This window comes from Anabrus simplex, chromosome 12, assembly GCF_040414725.1.
Source record: "Anabrus simplex isolate iqAnaSimp1 chromosome 12, ASM4041472v1, whole genome shotgun sequence".
Lineage (NCBI taxonomy): Eukaryota > Metazoa > Arthropoda > Insecta > Orthoptera > Tettigoniidae > Anabrus > Anabrus simplex.
Genome location: NC_090276.1, coordinates 103178670 through 103194722, shown reverse-complemented (window position 1 = coordinate 103194722; position 16053 = coordinate 103178670). Strand labels below are relative to the sequence as shown.

The 16053-nt window shown below is 37.4% G+C and overlaps 1 protein-coding gene across 4 annotated transcripts in view; it reads left to right on the top strand.

The window, feature by feature from the left end:
* LOC136884100 (gastrula zinc finger protein XlCGF57.1) overlaps window positions 1–16053 on the top strand; it is a 122463-nt gene that overhangs the window by 22616 nt on the left and 83794 nt on the right. For all 4 annotated transcript variants that reach the window (XM_067156134.2, XM_067156133.2, XM_068229833.1 and 1 more), the window contains one exon: window positions 779–879. In XM_067156134.2, coding sequence (XP_067012235.2) covers window positions 814–879 — 66 coding nt within the window. In that variant the 5' untranslated portion in view covers window positions 779–813. The remainder of the gene's footprint in view (window positions 1–778; window positions 880–16053) is intronic.

The following is a 16053-nucleotide window of genomic DNA, read 5'->3' as shown; positions in this document are numbered from 1 at the left end:
AGTGTTGAGCTCTTTCACTAGTCGAGTGACTTGTGTATTAATTTTCTTAGTGGGATTCCTAACTTTCTTATACGTTTCTTCTTCTAGTAGTTTGTTCATTTTTGTTTTGTAATCAGTTGAAACATTACCTTTGTCGGCTGGAAATTTACAGTAGAAAGTTACATTTTAGAAGATTGGAAACCTTCCCCTCGAGCTATCACCTAGTTATTAAATGGCTGCCATTACCTTACTGTGCTGGACTGCTCGAAGAAGGGCGAAATGCGCGTGCACACACTCAGTACACTGGACTATCAAGGAGGCAAGGTAGCTCGAAAAATTGCCGGCTTTTGTACCCCAGAGGAAGATTCGAGAGAGATCTGGACTAAGGGCCGAAAAAAAAAACAATTTTTTTATTGGATCATTACATATGGAGAAGAAAGCAATGAATGGTTGAAAATTAATTAACAAAATTTTTGATTGACCAGCATCACAAGTTGGCGGGAGGAGGAGGAGTAGTATTGACAACTTTATCATACCAAAAACAAAAGATAATCAACTCAGTTTAGTAAACCTAGGAATACAAATTACTTTATCACTTCAGTAGCGAAATGTGTTGACCAAGATCCAAACTTCTTGCTCTAGTTGTTTCAAGTCTTAAGCGAAAGTTGTCTTTTTACAAGGCGCTTTATTTAAATGAACAGGACAGGTGTACCGTCGTGGTACAATTATCATTAATATTTAGTAATTAATAATTATAATATTAGAAATAATAATAATTGCATTTTGTTTCTTGTTTTAGTCACAGGAAGTAATTGGTAACTCCACCTGTGCAAGATGGCCCACAAAGTAGAGATAAAAGAGGAAACGGACTGGCCTGAAAGAACAGCGAGTACTTCTTTAGTAAGTATCACTTATACAGTGCTTTTTATTTGAACATAGAGAATTATTCTAGATGATACATTGTATTATAAAATCTACATATTGAGTGAGTTAGCCCTGTGGTTTCGGGCATGCAGGTGTGATCTTGCACCAGGGAGATAGTGAGTTCGAACCCCACTGTTGGCAGACGTGAGGATGGTTTCCCATTTTCACACCAGGCAAATGCTGGGGCTGTACCTTAGTGAAATTCATGGCAACTTACTTCCCATTCCTAGGCCTTTCCTATTCCATTGTTGCCACAAGACTTATTTGTGTCGGTGCCGCAACGTAAAGCAATTAGCAAAAAAAATCTATAATTGGATTTCAGCTGGAGTAAAGTTTGACATGTAATGAGAAATATATACTGTCCAACTTTTAAAATGTGATTCTGCCAGTGTACAGCGTTTCTTGCTCGACACAACTTGAGCCAAGAATGCACACGTCTAGGTAGTAGTCTGCTGTGTCTGTGTCGATCAGTTGTTGTTAGATATGGTTTATTGTTACTGACACTGTTCCTTGCTCTTGCTTCTCTCTACATTGTTCTACTTCTTCAATCAGTGTATTAACAAGCAGTAGTTTTACATAGCTGCATTAAACCAAGTGAGTTAGGTACGTGCATCTTGGACCTTGCATTTCAGAGGTAGTTGATACGAATTCCTCCGTTTGCAGTGCCGAGGATGGTTTTTCTGTTTTTTGTCATTTTTATACCAACCTGTGTACCCCAATTAAGGCCACAGATGTGCCTTTTCCTGTCCCATCATCGCTGTAAGTCTTATCTGTGTCAGTGCGACATAAAATAAGTTGTGATACAATTCCTTTAGTTTTCTCAATTGCCACCTTTTCAATTCAATAAAAATATAGTACAAACTTACATATTTATTATGATGTTTATATGGTACAGGTTTCGCTCCTTTTCGTGAGCATCATCAGCCAAACTATCATTAATCTAAGATTGTATAAGATCATAAAACAATTCATAAAACAAAGCTTTAAGTTTAAGACATAATTTTATTGTTGTGTGACTTTTATAATGTTATAAGATTATCAATTAGTTTTATAGGAGCAATCTTAAACCAAAAGAATTGTTTTATGATCTTATACAATCTTAGATTAATGATAGTTTGGCTGATGATGCTCACGAAAAGGAGCAAAACATGTACCATATAAACATCATTATAAATATGTAAGTTCGTACTATATTTTTATTGTACTGAAAAGGTGGCAATTGGCAAATCTAAAGGAATTGTATCACAAGTAGATCTTCAATACGGACAAGGAAAATGAAGTTTATAACCTGAAATAAAATAAGTTGTAAAATAATATTTGCATTGTGCACAGAAATTTCTTGTTGGCATTACACCTCCAAAGAGCTAAAGGCCCCAGACAGCCCCTGGTGGCCATTGCTAATAACAGATATAGTTTGAAGTGTGGTTACTTAATACTTATTATTTTCAGTATTAAAACTACTAAGCTGAGCCTGTAGTCTAGATGTACAGAGCCTTCGTCATTCCTAGAAAGCCTGTGTTTGATTCCAATGTTTTGAGAAATCTTTCTCACCTGATAATGAAGGGTGGTTTTAGACCTATTCAGTGCCATGGGGTTCATCTTCATTTGGCTAAAATACTGACATAATGACATTTAGGTAGCCGTTTCTGACAATATTGCTGATAGTGACTGGTTGGGGCCGATCAGATCCACAGTCGCCGTATTGCCCAGCCTACTTTATCTTCATTGGTGTTACGGGCATACCGTGGTGGGCAGAGGTGAATGGGTCCATATGGGGCATTCAGAAGATTAATTTAAAATTTCAAAATCAGAGCTATATTTCTTTTGTGCAGGTTTTTTTGTTCAGATGCTAAATTTTAACAAACAGTTCGCTCAGTGACAGAACAAGATTTCAGGTACAGAACTAATGAAGTGTCCATTAACAATATGAGCTTAAAGCTCCTAATTTACAAATGTTACTTGAGCACTACTGGTCCATCCACTCAATAATCAAGGAGACATTTCTCCCAATTTCATTTACAGATTATTCACTACATACAATCTTCCAAGAGCACCTTTTACTCCACAAAAATATCTAGGAGACCACAAAGTTACTGCCTTCTAAGAGGCATCCTTCAATATTTACACTAACACCTCTACAAGAATAGAAAGAGCATCTACATCATCATCATCACTGGTGCGGCCTTCTGAAGAAGTTTTCCCCATTCTTTCCTGTTAAGTGCAGAGCTCCTCCAATTATCTACATCCTCTCTCACCCCTTCTTCCCACCTTAACTTTGGTCTGCCAACCTTCCTGATTGCTTCTGGCACTGCATTAACTATCTTCTTTATCATTCTGTCATCCGACTCGTTGGCTGAATGGTCAGCATACTGGCCTTCGGTTCAGAGGGTCCCGGGATCGATTCCGGCTGGGTCAGGGATTTTAACCTTCATTGGTTAATTCCAGTGGCCTGGGTGTTTGTGCTGTTCCCAACATCCCTGCAACTCACACACTACACAACACTATCCTCCACCACAATAACACGCAGTTACGTGTACATGTCATAGTGTTACAAGTGAACTATGTAGTGTGAGTGGAGTGTAAATTTTTTTAAAGACCTTATTGGTGAAGTACTATATAATGTTTTATTTATTATGACCTAACCTGTACTGGGGAAATACGTTGTCGTTACTGAGACCATACACAATTGCCTGATCCTTGAATTCAGTTAGGAACCGAAGGAAGGAAACAACTTCATCAACGGAGTTAGCTGAAAATTTCGAGATACCTTTAAATACAGTGCTCAACGGGTGAGGCAGATTGGAGAAAATCTGGGGAAAGACAGTTGTAGGGGGTGCTTGGGAAGGCTTAGAAATGTCCAGAGGGTTTAGTGAGGCATCGTACCTTTGATTCGCCTGCCCTTGTGAAAAGGATGGAGTACAGGTTAGGTTAGGACTAATGTTATCCTGCAATGTTATGGGCGCAGACAACCTAATTTGAGAAAGGTTTTCACTAATCTGAGAGACCATTTGTGCGTTAACCGGTTGTGTAGAGGTTATGCAACTTGATACGGGTGGTGGTAAGACAGGGGGGTGGTTTTGCATGGTAGAATCAGAACTGGGTTGATTAGTAATAGAAGGTAAACACTGAGCTTCAACGGAATTAGCAGGAATCATAGAAAAACTTGTACTTACCAACATGCAAAAGAGATGTATCATTAGAATGACTTACGGGTGTCCTAGTTCCAGACAATGAAACAGAAGATCCCAGGGTAGCATTAGTCACCTCAGACTCCTGAATAGGCCTAACACCAGCATTAGGTGTCAGATCGCCCACTTGAGTAGCAATAGATGCCTCACCACAATTAACGCTGTCACTCATTGCAGATGGGATCGACACTTGAATTTGAGAAACGGTGTTATTTAACTTATTGCCTTCAAACAAACCACTGATTCTGTTGAAAAGTGTAGAAAACTGTTCTAGTAAGGTATGACATTTCTGCCGCTCAACTTCCAGCAATTCAATAGACAACAAATCCTTAATCCTGTCTAAATAATGTAATAACTGCCCCTTAGCCCGCGCTAATTGGCCATGCGAGGGCTTAGAAGCACTAAAGGACACAAGAATGGTGTTAAATTCAGGTAACCTATCTTCAGTCATGGCCAAAGACTCGCGCAACTCGTCTGTCGCTAACTCAGGTATGGTTATAGGTACGTCAAGGGACTGCTTCAACAGGCTAGTGTCATCTCTGACATTCCCTGTCAAATTAATTTTGCGAATTTTTAACTCGTAAATCAGTTCCGCCTTTCTTAAATGGAAAGGATTAGGAACAGTGAGAGCCATCCTGACAGGTAGAAACAAGATTTCAAGCGATATACGAACCACGACTTTTACGAAGTTTTAGGTTAGGTATGATCACGGTTCACTTTTCTTCTTCCGCAATCTAGCGCTTGCCTCTGTTACCAAATTATACCTCTACTAAAGTGGTAACACCAAACAAGGCACAAACAGAGTTAAAAGGGGAAGGAAAGTGCAAACTACACAATATCAGGAAACACCACACACTCGGAAAAACAGTAGCTGGCATTACGCGGATCTCCAACAAAACATGTACGTAAAAATCAGTAGGGCCAACTAGTGGACAACAAAATGGGAAGACGAAAAAGGCTGGGAACCTACCAAAGGCATGGACATGGCTTAGACTGCGGATTCTGAAATAAATTCCCGTGATCCTTAGATTTAAAAAAAAATATATATAATTTACAAAATAATTTTACAAATACATTTCAAATACAATTCCAAGTTACGAGCTATAAGTTCAGTGATATACATAGCTTTTTTGTAGCAGTGTAAATTCAAATCTCAAATCTACTATACATCTATTTACCAATGCAGTTGTATAATGCAAAGTACAGTGATGTGAAAAAGGTTATCCAAAACTTAGTGTACCTAAAGTGATACAGAACTACCAGAGGCAAACCCCAAGAGAAATAATATTAAACTACAATCTACATATTTTAGTGAAACAAGAAATGGGAATGCCTCGGAAACGAACAGGTAAGCCCAGCTGAAAAACTAAGGCGTCATAAGTAACTAATTTGTTGAATCTAGGCGAGGTTAGGGCAGACTCCTTTGTGAAAAGCAAATCGGAACATTACGGAAATTTTAGCAGGACGGAATTCAAGAGTGCTTACCCGAGGAGAGTGCCATCCCGGAAACCGGGGGACGTCAACCAGACAGGCTGCTCGCAGACAGATAGACCAAGTCCGACAAAATTCAGGATACAGAATTCATTCGAACACTGCCTCGCTCACTATATATAGGAATTACTGGTCTTGGAGGCAGCCAGTCAGCGTGCACGAGTTCCCTATCGCCACCTAGACTCACCAATCACAACCTTACTTTCGATCGCGAACTTTGACTAACATTCTAGAATACGCCTGATCACGAAAGTCGTATTTTTCCAGAATAGACAGAACACACTTTCTAGAACACATACCAACAAAGTAACACACCCTGTACAAAAGTTATGTAACTTTCTGGATCTTCCCAGGAACTATAGAACAGAATTCTACTATTTACAAATGCCTATGTTACAATATTATACAGTACAGGTTAGGTCATTAAATTATCTTATGCTCTACAAATAACAGTACAGGTTAGGTCATAATAAATAAAACATTATAGAGTACTTCGCCAATAAAGTCTTTAAAAAAAAAAATTTCATTCCACTCACACTACATAGTTCACTTGTAACAATAGAAAGAAAGAGATCCACCTTATCAATACTAAATTTATTAATGTTTTTTTAAAAACAGGACCGGTTTCGACTTATCACAAGTCATCCTCTGCTGTCATTTACATATACATTAGAATACATGTTTTAACAGTTGTATCTTACAAATAAACATGTCATGTTTGATAGACATTAGGTAGTATGTCTAGAAGTGAAATTCTGCTTCTTACGACTAAGTTTAGAGGATCAAGAATATTAAAAAGATATCTATCTTTAACACATTAAAAGAATTACAACACACCAGGCAAATGCTGGGGCTGTACCTTAATTAAGGCCATGGCCACTTCCTTCCAACTCCTAGGCGTTTCCTATCCCATCGTCGCCATAAGACCTATCTGTGTCGGTGCGGCGTAAAGCCCCTAGCAAAAAAAAAAAAGAGAATTACAACACATGATAAAATTTGTTGTTTACACCTGACCTTGAATATAGCATTAACGTTCAAGTTTTACTAGTAATAGTTCTTTAAAAAGACTTTCATATTGCGTTGTTTTTAGTCGACTAAATATGCTTAAATGTAGCTGCATGTGCTTATACAGTATACTTTTTATTAGGCTTAAACTTTGTCAAAATGAGTAATGTGAATCCGAATTTGAAATTACAGTAACAAAGTGAAATGCGTTTGAAATAACAGTAAGCTAGGTAATTGAAACCTGTGTTGAATGACTCCTTCAATTATATGCTATTTAAAATACATTTCATGCAAAGAAGACATTAGCACACTTCAATATATAAAAGTTGAAAGGTTTAAGATAATCATGTAAGTTTTGTGAAATTCATGTGAAGTATTGTTCTTTCTTCATGCGTATGTGTCAAGTTCAAATGGGGTAGTATACTTTATATAAACTTTGTCAAAATAAATAATGTGAATCTGAATTTGAGATTGCGTTGAGAAATGTAATGCCAGGTGATTAAAACCTGTATTTCTTCAAATATATACTGTGTAAAATACATTGTCTTATATGCAACATAAGACAATGGTACATTTCAATATGCAAGTTAAAAGGTAAGAGGCAGTCCTGCAAATTTGTAAATCTTCATATGAAGTACTGTTCTTCACGTGTATATGCCAAGTTCAAATGGGGCACTATTGGCCACTGTAAGATATTTGCTAAAGTCCAAACACTATAAACTTATATTGTCTTGTTAAATATACTGATTGAAGATGAATGTGCTGCTGGGGTTATGAAAGCTGTTGTTGTAGGTGGTTCTTTTTCGGTCTATGATACTTGCTAACTATCTGTAAAAAGTAAATGAAATCAATTAGAAGCGTATTAGAATGTTAAAGTGTTAAACTTGTGTGTGTGTGTGTGTGTGTGTGTGTGTGTGTGTGTGTGTGTGTGTGTGTGTGTGTGTGTGTGTGTGTGTGTGTGTGTGTGTGTATATTGTAGAGATTACTTACTGTTGTGAGATGATTGGGAAGTGTATCGCTTGGCAGCTTGGCGTGTACTATATCGTGAACTTGTGGTATTAGTGTCTGTTGTCGTGAGGGGAATGGAGGGGTGGGGAAGGGAAGTTGCTAACTGTGTAGAGGTGGAGTTAGTCGTGTCTTTCTCCTACGCTGTGGATTGCGCGTGGTGTTGTTCATTGACAGATCTCAGATAATAGTTTTTTATGAAAGGGATGATTTTATTAAATAAAATATTGGTTTTATCTGTTATTTCATTAATGTTATAATTAGGGTTGGCATATTGGTCTACTGTTATATATAGTTCTTCAGTAATATTGAGTAAGGGTCCTTTGGGGTTTGTGCTTAATATTATCATATCATTATCTATATTAGTAAAGTTATGTTTGTAATCAACCATGTGTTGTCCTATTGCCGAAAAATGGTTGTGTTTTATGGCATTGACGTGTTCGTTGTATATGATAGTAAAGTTTCTGCCTGTACGTCCTATGTAGCTCATTAGGCAGTTATTGCAGCGGATACGGTAAACTCCAGAACGAAGGTATTTGTTGTTATTGTTGATAGTTTTTGTGTTATGTATGATGATGTTGCTGTTATGTGTAGTCCTGTAGGCTATTTCAAGGTTATGTTTTTTTTAAAATGTTGGTTAACGAGTATATGTGCGTGTTATTAAATGTAAAGGTTGCGTAGTTTTTCTTAGGTTTGTCCATTTTTGATAATTTAGTTTTGGGTTTTGATTTGAACTTATGAATGATTGAATTGACTGTATCTTTCTTGTATCCACTTTTTCTTGCTATTTCTTGGATTAACTGTATCTCTTCATTAATATCTGTTTTTGAAAGTGGTGCGTTAAAGGCTCTATAAACCATACTGTAATATGGTGCTTTTTTATGGGAGTTAGGATGAATGGAATCTGTTGCTGTTGTATTTATTGTATGGGTGGGCTTGCGATAAATTTTGAAAGACAAATGATTGTCTTGTCTAGTAATAGTCAAATCGAGATAGTTCAGTTTGCAGTTGTTTTCTGATTCTTTTGTAAACTCTATATATGGGTCTATGGTGTTTAATTTGTCTAACAAAGTGTTGTCATTAGTTAGTCTATTATCGATGATGGCAAATACGTCATCAACAAATCTGCACCAAAAGAATATTCCGTTTATTGTACTGATTGAGTTGTATTCGAGGTGGTCTAAATATATTTCAGCAATTATACCGGAGGCGGGAGAACCCATTGGCAAGCCTAGTTGTTGATAAATTGTGTCATGGAACTTAAAAAGGTTGTTATTGATGGCAAATTCTAAAATTATTATGAATTCCTTGATTTCTAAATTACTTAGTTTACTGTAAGTTTTGAGATTGGATGAGATTATATCTATAGTTTTTTTACTGGGGATATTGGGGTACATATTGGTAATGTCATATGATGCTAAGGAATGGTATCGTTCTAGTTGTAGCTCTTTAATTTTGTTGCAGAAGTCTACTGAATTGCGTATAATTTTATTGGCTTGAAATGAATAATATTTTTTGAGGAATTTTTGGATGAATTGCGATAATTTATATGTAGGACTTGCTCTGTAATTTACTATGGGTCTCATGGGTATGTTGTCCTTATGTATTTTTGGAAGAGCTTTTGCATTCGGTAGTTGGGGGTTCATGACTATGAGATTTTGTGCTTCAGTTTCGGTAAGTAGTAGGTGCGTGTTTTTAAGCAGAGTCTTGAGATTTCTTTGTATTATATTTGTAGGGTCCTTGCGTATGATCCGAAAGATGTCGTTATTGAAAACTTCTTTTGTTTTTTTGAATGTATACATTTTTGTCAATGACTACTGTGGTGTTGCCTTTGTCCGCTTTAGTTACGACCAGATTGTTTTGTTTTATCTTGTTGTTTAGTCTATTTATGTGTGTTATATTAATTTTGTTACTGTGTGAACTATTTTCTTGTAATTTCTTGATATACTGTGGTAGTCTTTTTGCGATGTCGTGTTTTACTTCATCTCGTAGGTCATATGGAATTTTCTGTAATGCAAGTTCAGTTTCCACGGTGGTAGTTGTGATATTTTGCAAAACTGAGGTATTGCCCCAATTATGTTTCGGACCCTTACTCAAAATTTCAGTTTCTGTTTCATCGAATACTGTCTTCGTGATATTTTTGATCGAAGGATGGATGGAAATTATGTTCAATGTCAGAATTAGGTTGGGATGAGGTAATCTTATTTATATTAGGAATCATGGGTTCTGTTCTTAGTGTCTGTTTTAAAGACTCAAATTTTTTATTAAGGTTTTTTTTTATTTTATGGCTAAGTTCTCTATTTTGTCGTTAGTGATACGTTGAAAGTGATCCCAATAACTATATGGCAGCTCTTGGGATACTCTCAAATGTAGTGGATACAATTCATTGTTCAAATATTGTTTTTTACGGTAAAAAAACTTGATTTCCGTTTTTAGCCAGATTTTGTTAGTTTTATTTAATGTGTTATGTGTCTGATTGATAACTCTGTGCTTATTGTTATACTTCCTAAGAAATTTAGGAGTTAGGTTGTTGGCAAGGCATTCTTTTAGAAAGGCGATATTCTTGGTGGTATGCATTAACTTGATTCTAATGCTTCTGTATCTATACGCATTACGTCTTGCCTCGTTGGCATTAATATCTTGATTAATAAATTTCATGATGTTCCGTATTGATATCTGTAGTATGTTTATTAATGTTTTTTTAAAACAACATTAATAAATTTAGTATTGATAAGGTGGATCTCTTTCTTTCTATGTTTTTTAAAACAACATTAATAAATTTAGTATTGATAAGGTGGATCTCTATCTTTCTATGACATACTATTGATATCAATATGGAACATAATGAAATTTATTAATCAAGAAGTTACGTGTACATGGCAGATGCGCCCACCCTCATCGGAGGGTCTGCATTACAAGGGCTGCACTCGGCTAGAAATAGCCACACAAAATTATTACTATCATTCTGTCATTAGAAGGCAGCCTTCTGATCTTTATACAGTTAATGTTTGGTTCGTTATATAAATTATACAATTCATAATTATATCTTCTTCTCCAGACATCATTTTCTTTCACTAGCCCAAAAATTTGCCCCAAAATCCTTCTTTCAAATATACCGAGCTGCCTTTCATCAGATTTTGAGTGTGTCCAGGTCTCAGCACCATATGTTAATACAGGCTTTACTAAAACTTTATATATTAGGACTTTAGTTTTCCTGAACAGCAGCTTAGAATTCGGATGTTTTCTGAGGCCATGACAGCACTTGTTAGCAGACAGTATATGTTTTTGGATTTCAGAACTAAGATTGTTCTTGGAATTAACTTCTGATCCAAGGTAAGTAAAGCTACGTACATTAAACTTATACGAGCCTATTTCTATGAATGTAGACCCACTAGGGTAGTCTTTCTTGGTTACGGGCATGTACTTAGTTTTTCCTTCATTAATCTGTAAATTCATCTTTCTTGCTGCTTTTTTGAGGCTTGTGAATGCTTCCTTCAATGCTCTTGGTATTCTTGCGATTAAATCAATATCATGTGCATATGCCAAAATTTGAACTGATTTATATAAGATGGTTCCCTTGTGTTGATACTTGCATCTCTAACAACTTTCTCCAAAGCTATATTGAACAAAAAGCATGATAATGAATCTCCTTGCCTAACTCCATTCCCGGTCATTACAGCATTTGATAACATATTCTGGATCTTAATGTGATTCCGATTATTTTCCATGGTAGCTTTCGCAAGGGCGATCATTTTCTTAGGGATCTCAAACTCTTCCATTGCTACATGGAGATTACTTCGATCAATGCTGTCATAGGCTGATCTGAAGTCAATGAAGAGATGGTGTGTATCAGTTCCAAATTCTTTACATTTTTCAAGTATCTGGCGAATTGTGAAGATCTGATCAATAGTAGATCTTCCTTGGTGAAATCCGCATTGATAGTCACCAACCACTTTTTCCACGTAAGGCACCAATCTGCTAAAGACTATATTGGAAAATATTTTATAAGCAGTGGATAATAAGCAAATACCTCTATTAAGTAGATAAATTTCATTATTCGTCTGTATTGACCAAGATTACAATTTATTAAAATTCGTATCCACCTTATTCAATACATTAAAATGTTGCTGAGATGAAATTACAACATATATTTTATCAGAACTAGTTTCAACGCCTTATTTTGTGTCATCAACTGAAATACATTCTAAGAGATATTGGCAAACATATAAGTTTATCTACGTCACATAAAACAAATTTTAAAAACAAATTGATGATTTAAAAACATGTTGTAATTATACTATTTCTAAGTCCATATTATCTAAGAATTGCAGGTATTAAACTTTGAATTGATAAAATCCGATGTAAGATAGTTTATATTATCGTGGGTTTAACACAAACAACCACTGAAAACGCAATCTTCTTAAAAAACATTAGCTCTGTTTGACACTTTTTTTTAAAAAATTCATGTAGAACCGTATTAAAACTAATTCAATAAAATCTTCAAGCTGTTATATTGTAGCAATCGTAGTGAGGTGGAAAATGAGAAGCCGGTGCTTTAAGATATTAACAATTATCTCATTCCCACTTCAATGCGGACCTCATAAGATTGCTGTCCTTGTGAAGCACCAACTAGTACAGTCCTTTCCCCCTGCTTAAAGTCTCTCCTCACCATTAAAGTTTGAAATTTTGCTTGTTAGAAGAAAATTTAAGTTGTGGTTTAGAGACAGAAATTTTCTTGAAAAAGTTCATTGTTGAGAAATTACTTCGAAAGCAAGTCTTGAAGTTTTCTTGCAGCCATACCAGTACAAGATGTGCAGTTCAAGTCTTGATGGCAGGAGCATCTGCCACAGCTGATACCCTGGTGAGGTCCCCAGGACCCCCCAAGTACCCTCAGATACATCTCTTCCGCTACCTTTAGGTGGGTAGCCATGGTGATGCTCGCCACAGACCAGATATAGCATGCTCCAAGGTAGGTAGACGGTTGCAGATGACAGAGAGGGCACGGAAACCGTCATTTACTTGGTGACCGAAATTGTTTCTTATGGACAGCGAGGGTTGTTTATTTTTTCTAAGCTGCAGGTTCAGAAGAGGTGGACTGCACTGGGGATGAGTGTCTGAATGGCAGGCTTGGTTTTGGAGGCGGGGGATACGGTAATGACAACCGGTCAACGGTATAAAATAAACCTTACTAGAGGGGGAGGTTGTAGTACATGCAATTGGATGGATATGGGCGAGGCAGAAGGCCTCCCCATATGCCTTACACACTGATTAAAAAAATTAAATTACTGAACTGAAACCGAAAGAAATATAACTTGTTTCTTACTGCCATGACTTAGTGGCCTATACAGAAAAACAAAAGATTATACCGGTTTAATCTGCGAAATGTGGAATCTAAATATCCTCTCAGTAGCTTGTTTACTGAACAAAATAGTGACAGGTGTTAAGCAGTCCAAAATAATACATGGCCCATGAAATCTGAGGGCAAGCTTGCTTGAAGGTACAAAATTCTTAACCATAACCTGATCTCCAACCCTTATTTGGTGGGTCTCCATCCAACATCATATCTCTCTCTAACCTTTTCATGAGAAGCCTTAAGATTACTGTTAGGCTTCTTCCATAGGTCTTTGATATTATCAGGACCTATTTTCACTGGTAGTATGCCATTGAGTGAGCACAGATTAAAGAGCAGCGTGAACACGAGAGACCCAGGGGTGAACTTGTGGGAATTTAGAGCAAACGATAACCAATACTCAGAAGATTACGATTGACCCGCTTGGCCAGAGATGATTGAGGGTAATACGGGATATGGACAGATTGAAACCGAATTTTTGGAATAAGTCAGATGTGAAAGCCTTTGCATTATCAGATACGGACCAAAGGCGCAAAGATTGTATGAAGACAATAAATAGTAGACTGCGCTGTAGCCAGCTTCTTACAAATAATAAATCTCATTGTAGACCATATTGGACGTCAGATTGTGAACATTAAAATAAGAATAATAGTTTACACCACCTGTCCAATACTTATCTATGCTTATATTTAGGTTATAAACATTAAAACAGGTGTAAGTTGGGACATGTTTCGCTTGACTGTCATAAGCATCATCAGCCGAAATAAGTCTTAGCCTAAAGTTAGGTCAAGGTCCTGAACCTATTTCCGACTCAGGTGTCTATGCAAGAATGAGATTTAATTAGTTAACAATTCTAACTCCTTCTTCATTCAAAAGAACATCATAATCATTTTTTGTTATGTATAAATGATTTTAATTACTTCACTATCAGCTCCATGTTGTACCTTATGTTTTTAACCTCTGTCAACACGACTGCTTGCTTTCCTCGCAGCCATGATGAACCCACTGTTTTTCACGCTAGTTTTTAAGTGTAATTTACTTGATTTTCTATAATATAAATGTCAAATCTTAGGGACACTAGGTTTGGGCCCTGACCTAACTGTAGGCTGATGATGTCCCAACTTACACCTGTTGTGATGTTTATATCCTAAGTGTGAGGAATGTTGGTGTAAACTGTTATTCTTATAGTAGGCAGCTGGGTCGGAAATAACTATGAAAATCTAGTGAAGCTGTCTACACATACAGGAATAAATTTATTCCCATTCCACTTTCATTGGGGGAAGGGTCCGATGTAGTCTATGTACGAATGCTCCATGGGGGAGATGCCCGATGCGATGGCAATAACCCTATCTTAGTAGATAAGGTGGGCTTAATAAGCAAGCAAGATTTACAAGCTTTAAAAATTTCTCTGATTCCACTGTCCATACTCCAAATAAAAATCTCTCTGATTTTTTTCCCTTGTTTGAAGACTCCTAAATACCCCCCTAATGGGGTCTGATGATAGTATTTGAAGATCATGGGCACAAGAACAATTGGAACCTCAACTTTCATCTTCTGATCATCCCTCGAAGGGCAACACAAAACCCCATTCCTCAACACATAAGGGACAACATGTTCCCCCGAAGAAAGGGTTTTCATTATCAGAGGCAGCACTGGATCTTCTCGTTGATATTTCTCAATGTCATCTGTCAAAATAGCATCAATACAAGAAGGCATGTGCATGGAAGGAGAAAAACTATCTCCCTATTCACTCGTCTCAATTTCATTAGAAAACATGCGGCTTAGTCCATCTGCTACTACATTTTCTGGTCTTCTAAAGTGTCGTTCATGAAATTGGAATGCTGAGATCCGGACAGCCCAATGGGTGGTACGTCCTGTACGATGAGGCCTACTTAAGGCTTGGTTATCCGTCTCTAATTCAAATTGACATGTTCCAGATAACGGCGAAACTTCTCCAGGCCAAACAAGACTGCCAAACCCTCTAATTCGTAGATGGAATACGTGGCTTCTTGAGCCAATAAGGTCATAGACGCATAGGCGATGGGTCGCCTTCCGAGTTCTGTTTCTTGCAGGACAGCAGCAACAGCAGGTGAGGAGGCATCTGTTTGGACTATGAATTTCTTAGAGAAATCGGGCATGGCTAATACCGGGGCATTACAAAGGGCTAATTTAAGGACTTGAAAGCGGCTTGCTGTGACGGCTCCCATTCGAATTGGATGCCTTTCTACCCAGCAGGTTCAAAGGCGCCGCCCTGTTAGTGAAGTTAGGAATAAATTTCATGAAGTATTTCACCATGCCTATGAATCTCGCAATTCCTTTGATGTTTTCGGGAGGCTTGAAGTCGCGAATGGCTTGTGATCTGGAATGGTCTATAGTAACACCATCGGGCGACACAATATGCCCTAAGAATGACATAGACGGCTTAGCAAAAGCTACCTGCCATAACCTGACAGTCACCCAGCCTTACGAAGAAGAGTTATGACTTTCTTCAGATTCTCTAAGTGCTCTTCAAAGGTCTCTGAAAACGTAGTGATATCGTCAAGGTAATGATAACAATTTTCCAATTTGATGTCAGAGAAGACCCCATCCAGTCAGGACAGCTGCACCCGTGGGGAGCCCGAATCATACAAATTCCAACCTGCGGCGAAGGCCGTTAAATGTTTGGATTCTTCTGCCAGAGGAATTTGATTATGTGCCTGGTTAAGGTCTAGTATGGTAAAGAACATAGTCTTGCAAAACCATAAAGAACAAGAATGAAGATCCGGAGGGGCTCAGATTGTAACACGAGCTTACGGTTGAAAGCCCTGTAATCAAGCACAGGCCTGAAACCACCTTGGAGTTGAGGTACAAGAAAAATGGGCGATAAGTACGCCAACTTGGAGGGTCGAATAATACCATCTCTTAATATCTGCTCCTTAAGAGCTTTCATTTTAGGTGCGGATAGCGTATAAGGAGGGAACCTAACAGGAATACAATCATTTAGTTCAGTCTTGTACTCAATAAGGTCAGTGACACCAATGGTATCTGATAATACCTCAGGAAAGGACTGACACAACCTTCTAAAACTTCCAGCCTGATCCTCAGGTAGAAGCATAAGATCTAACATCTCCC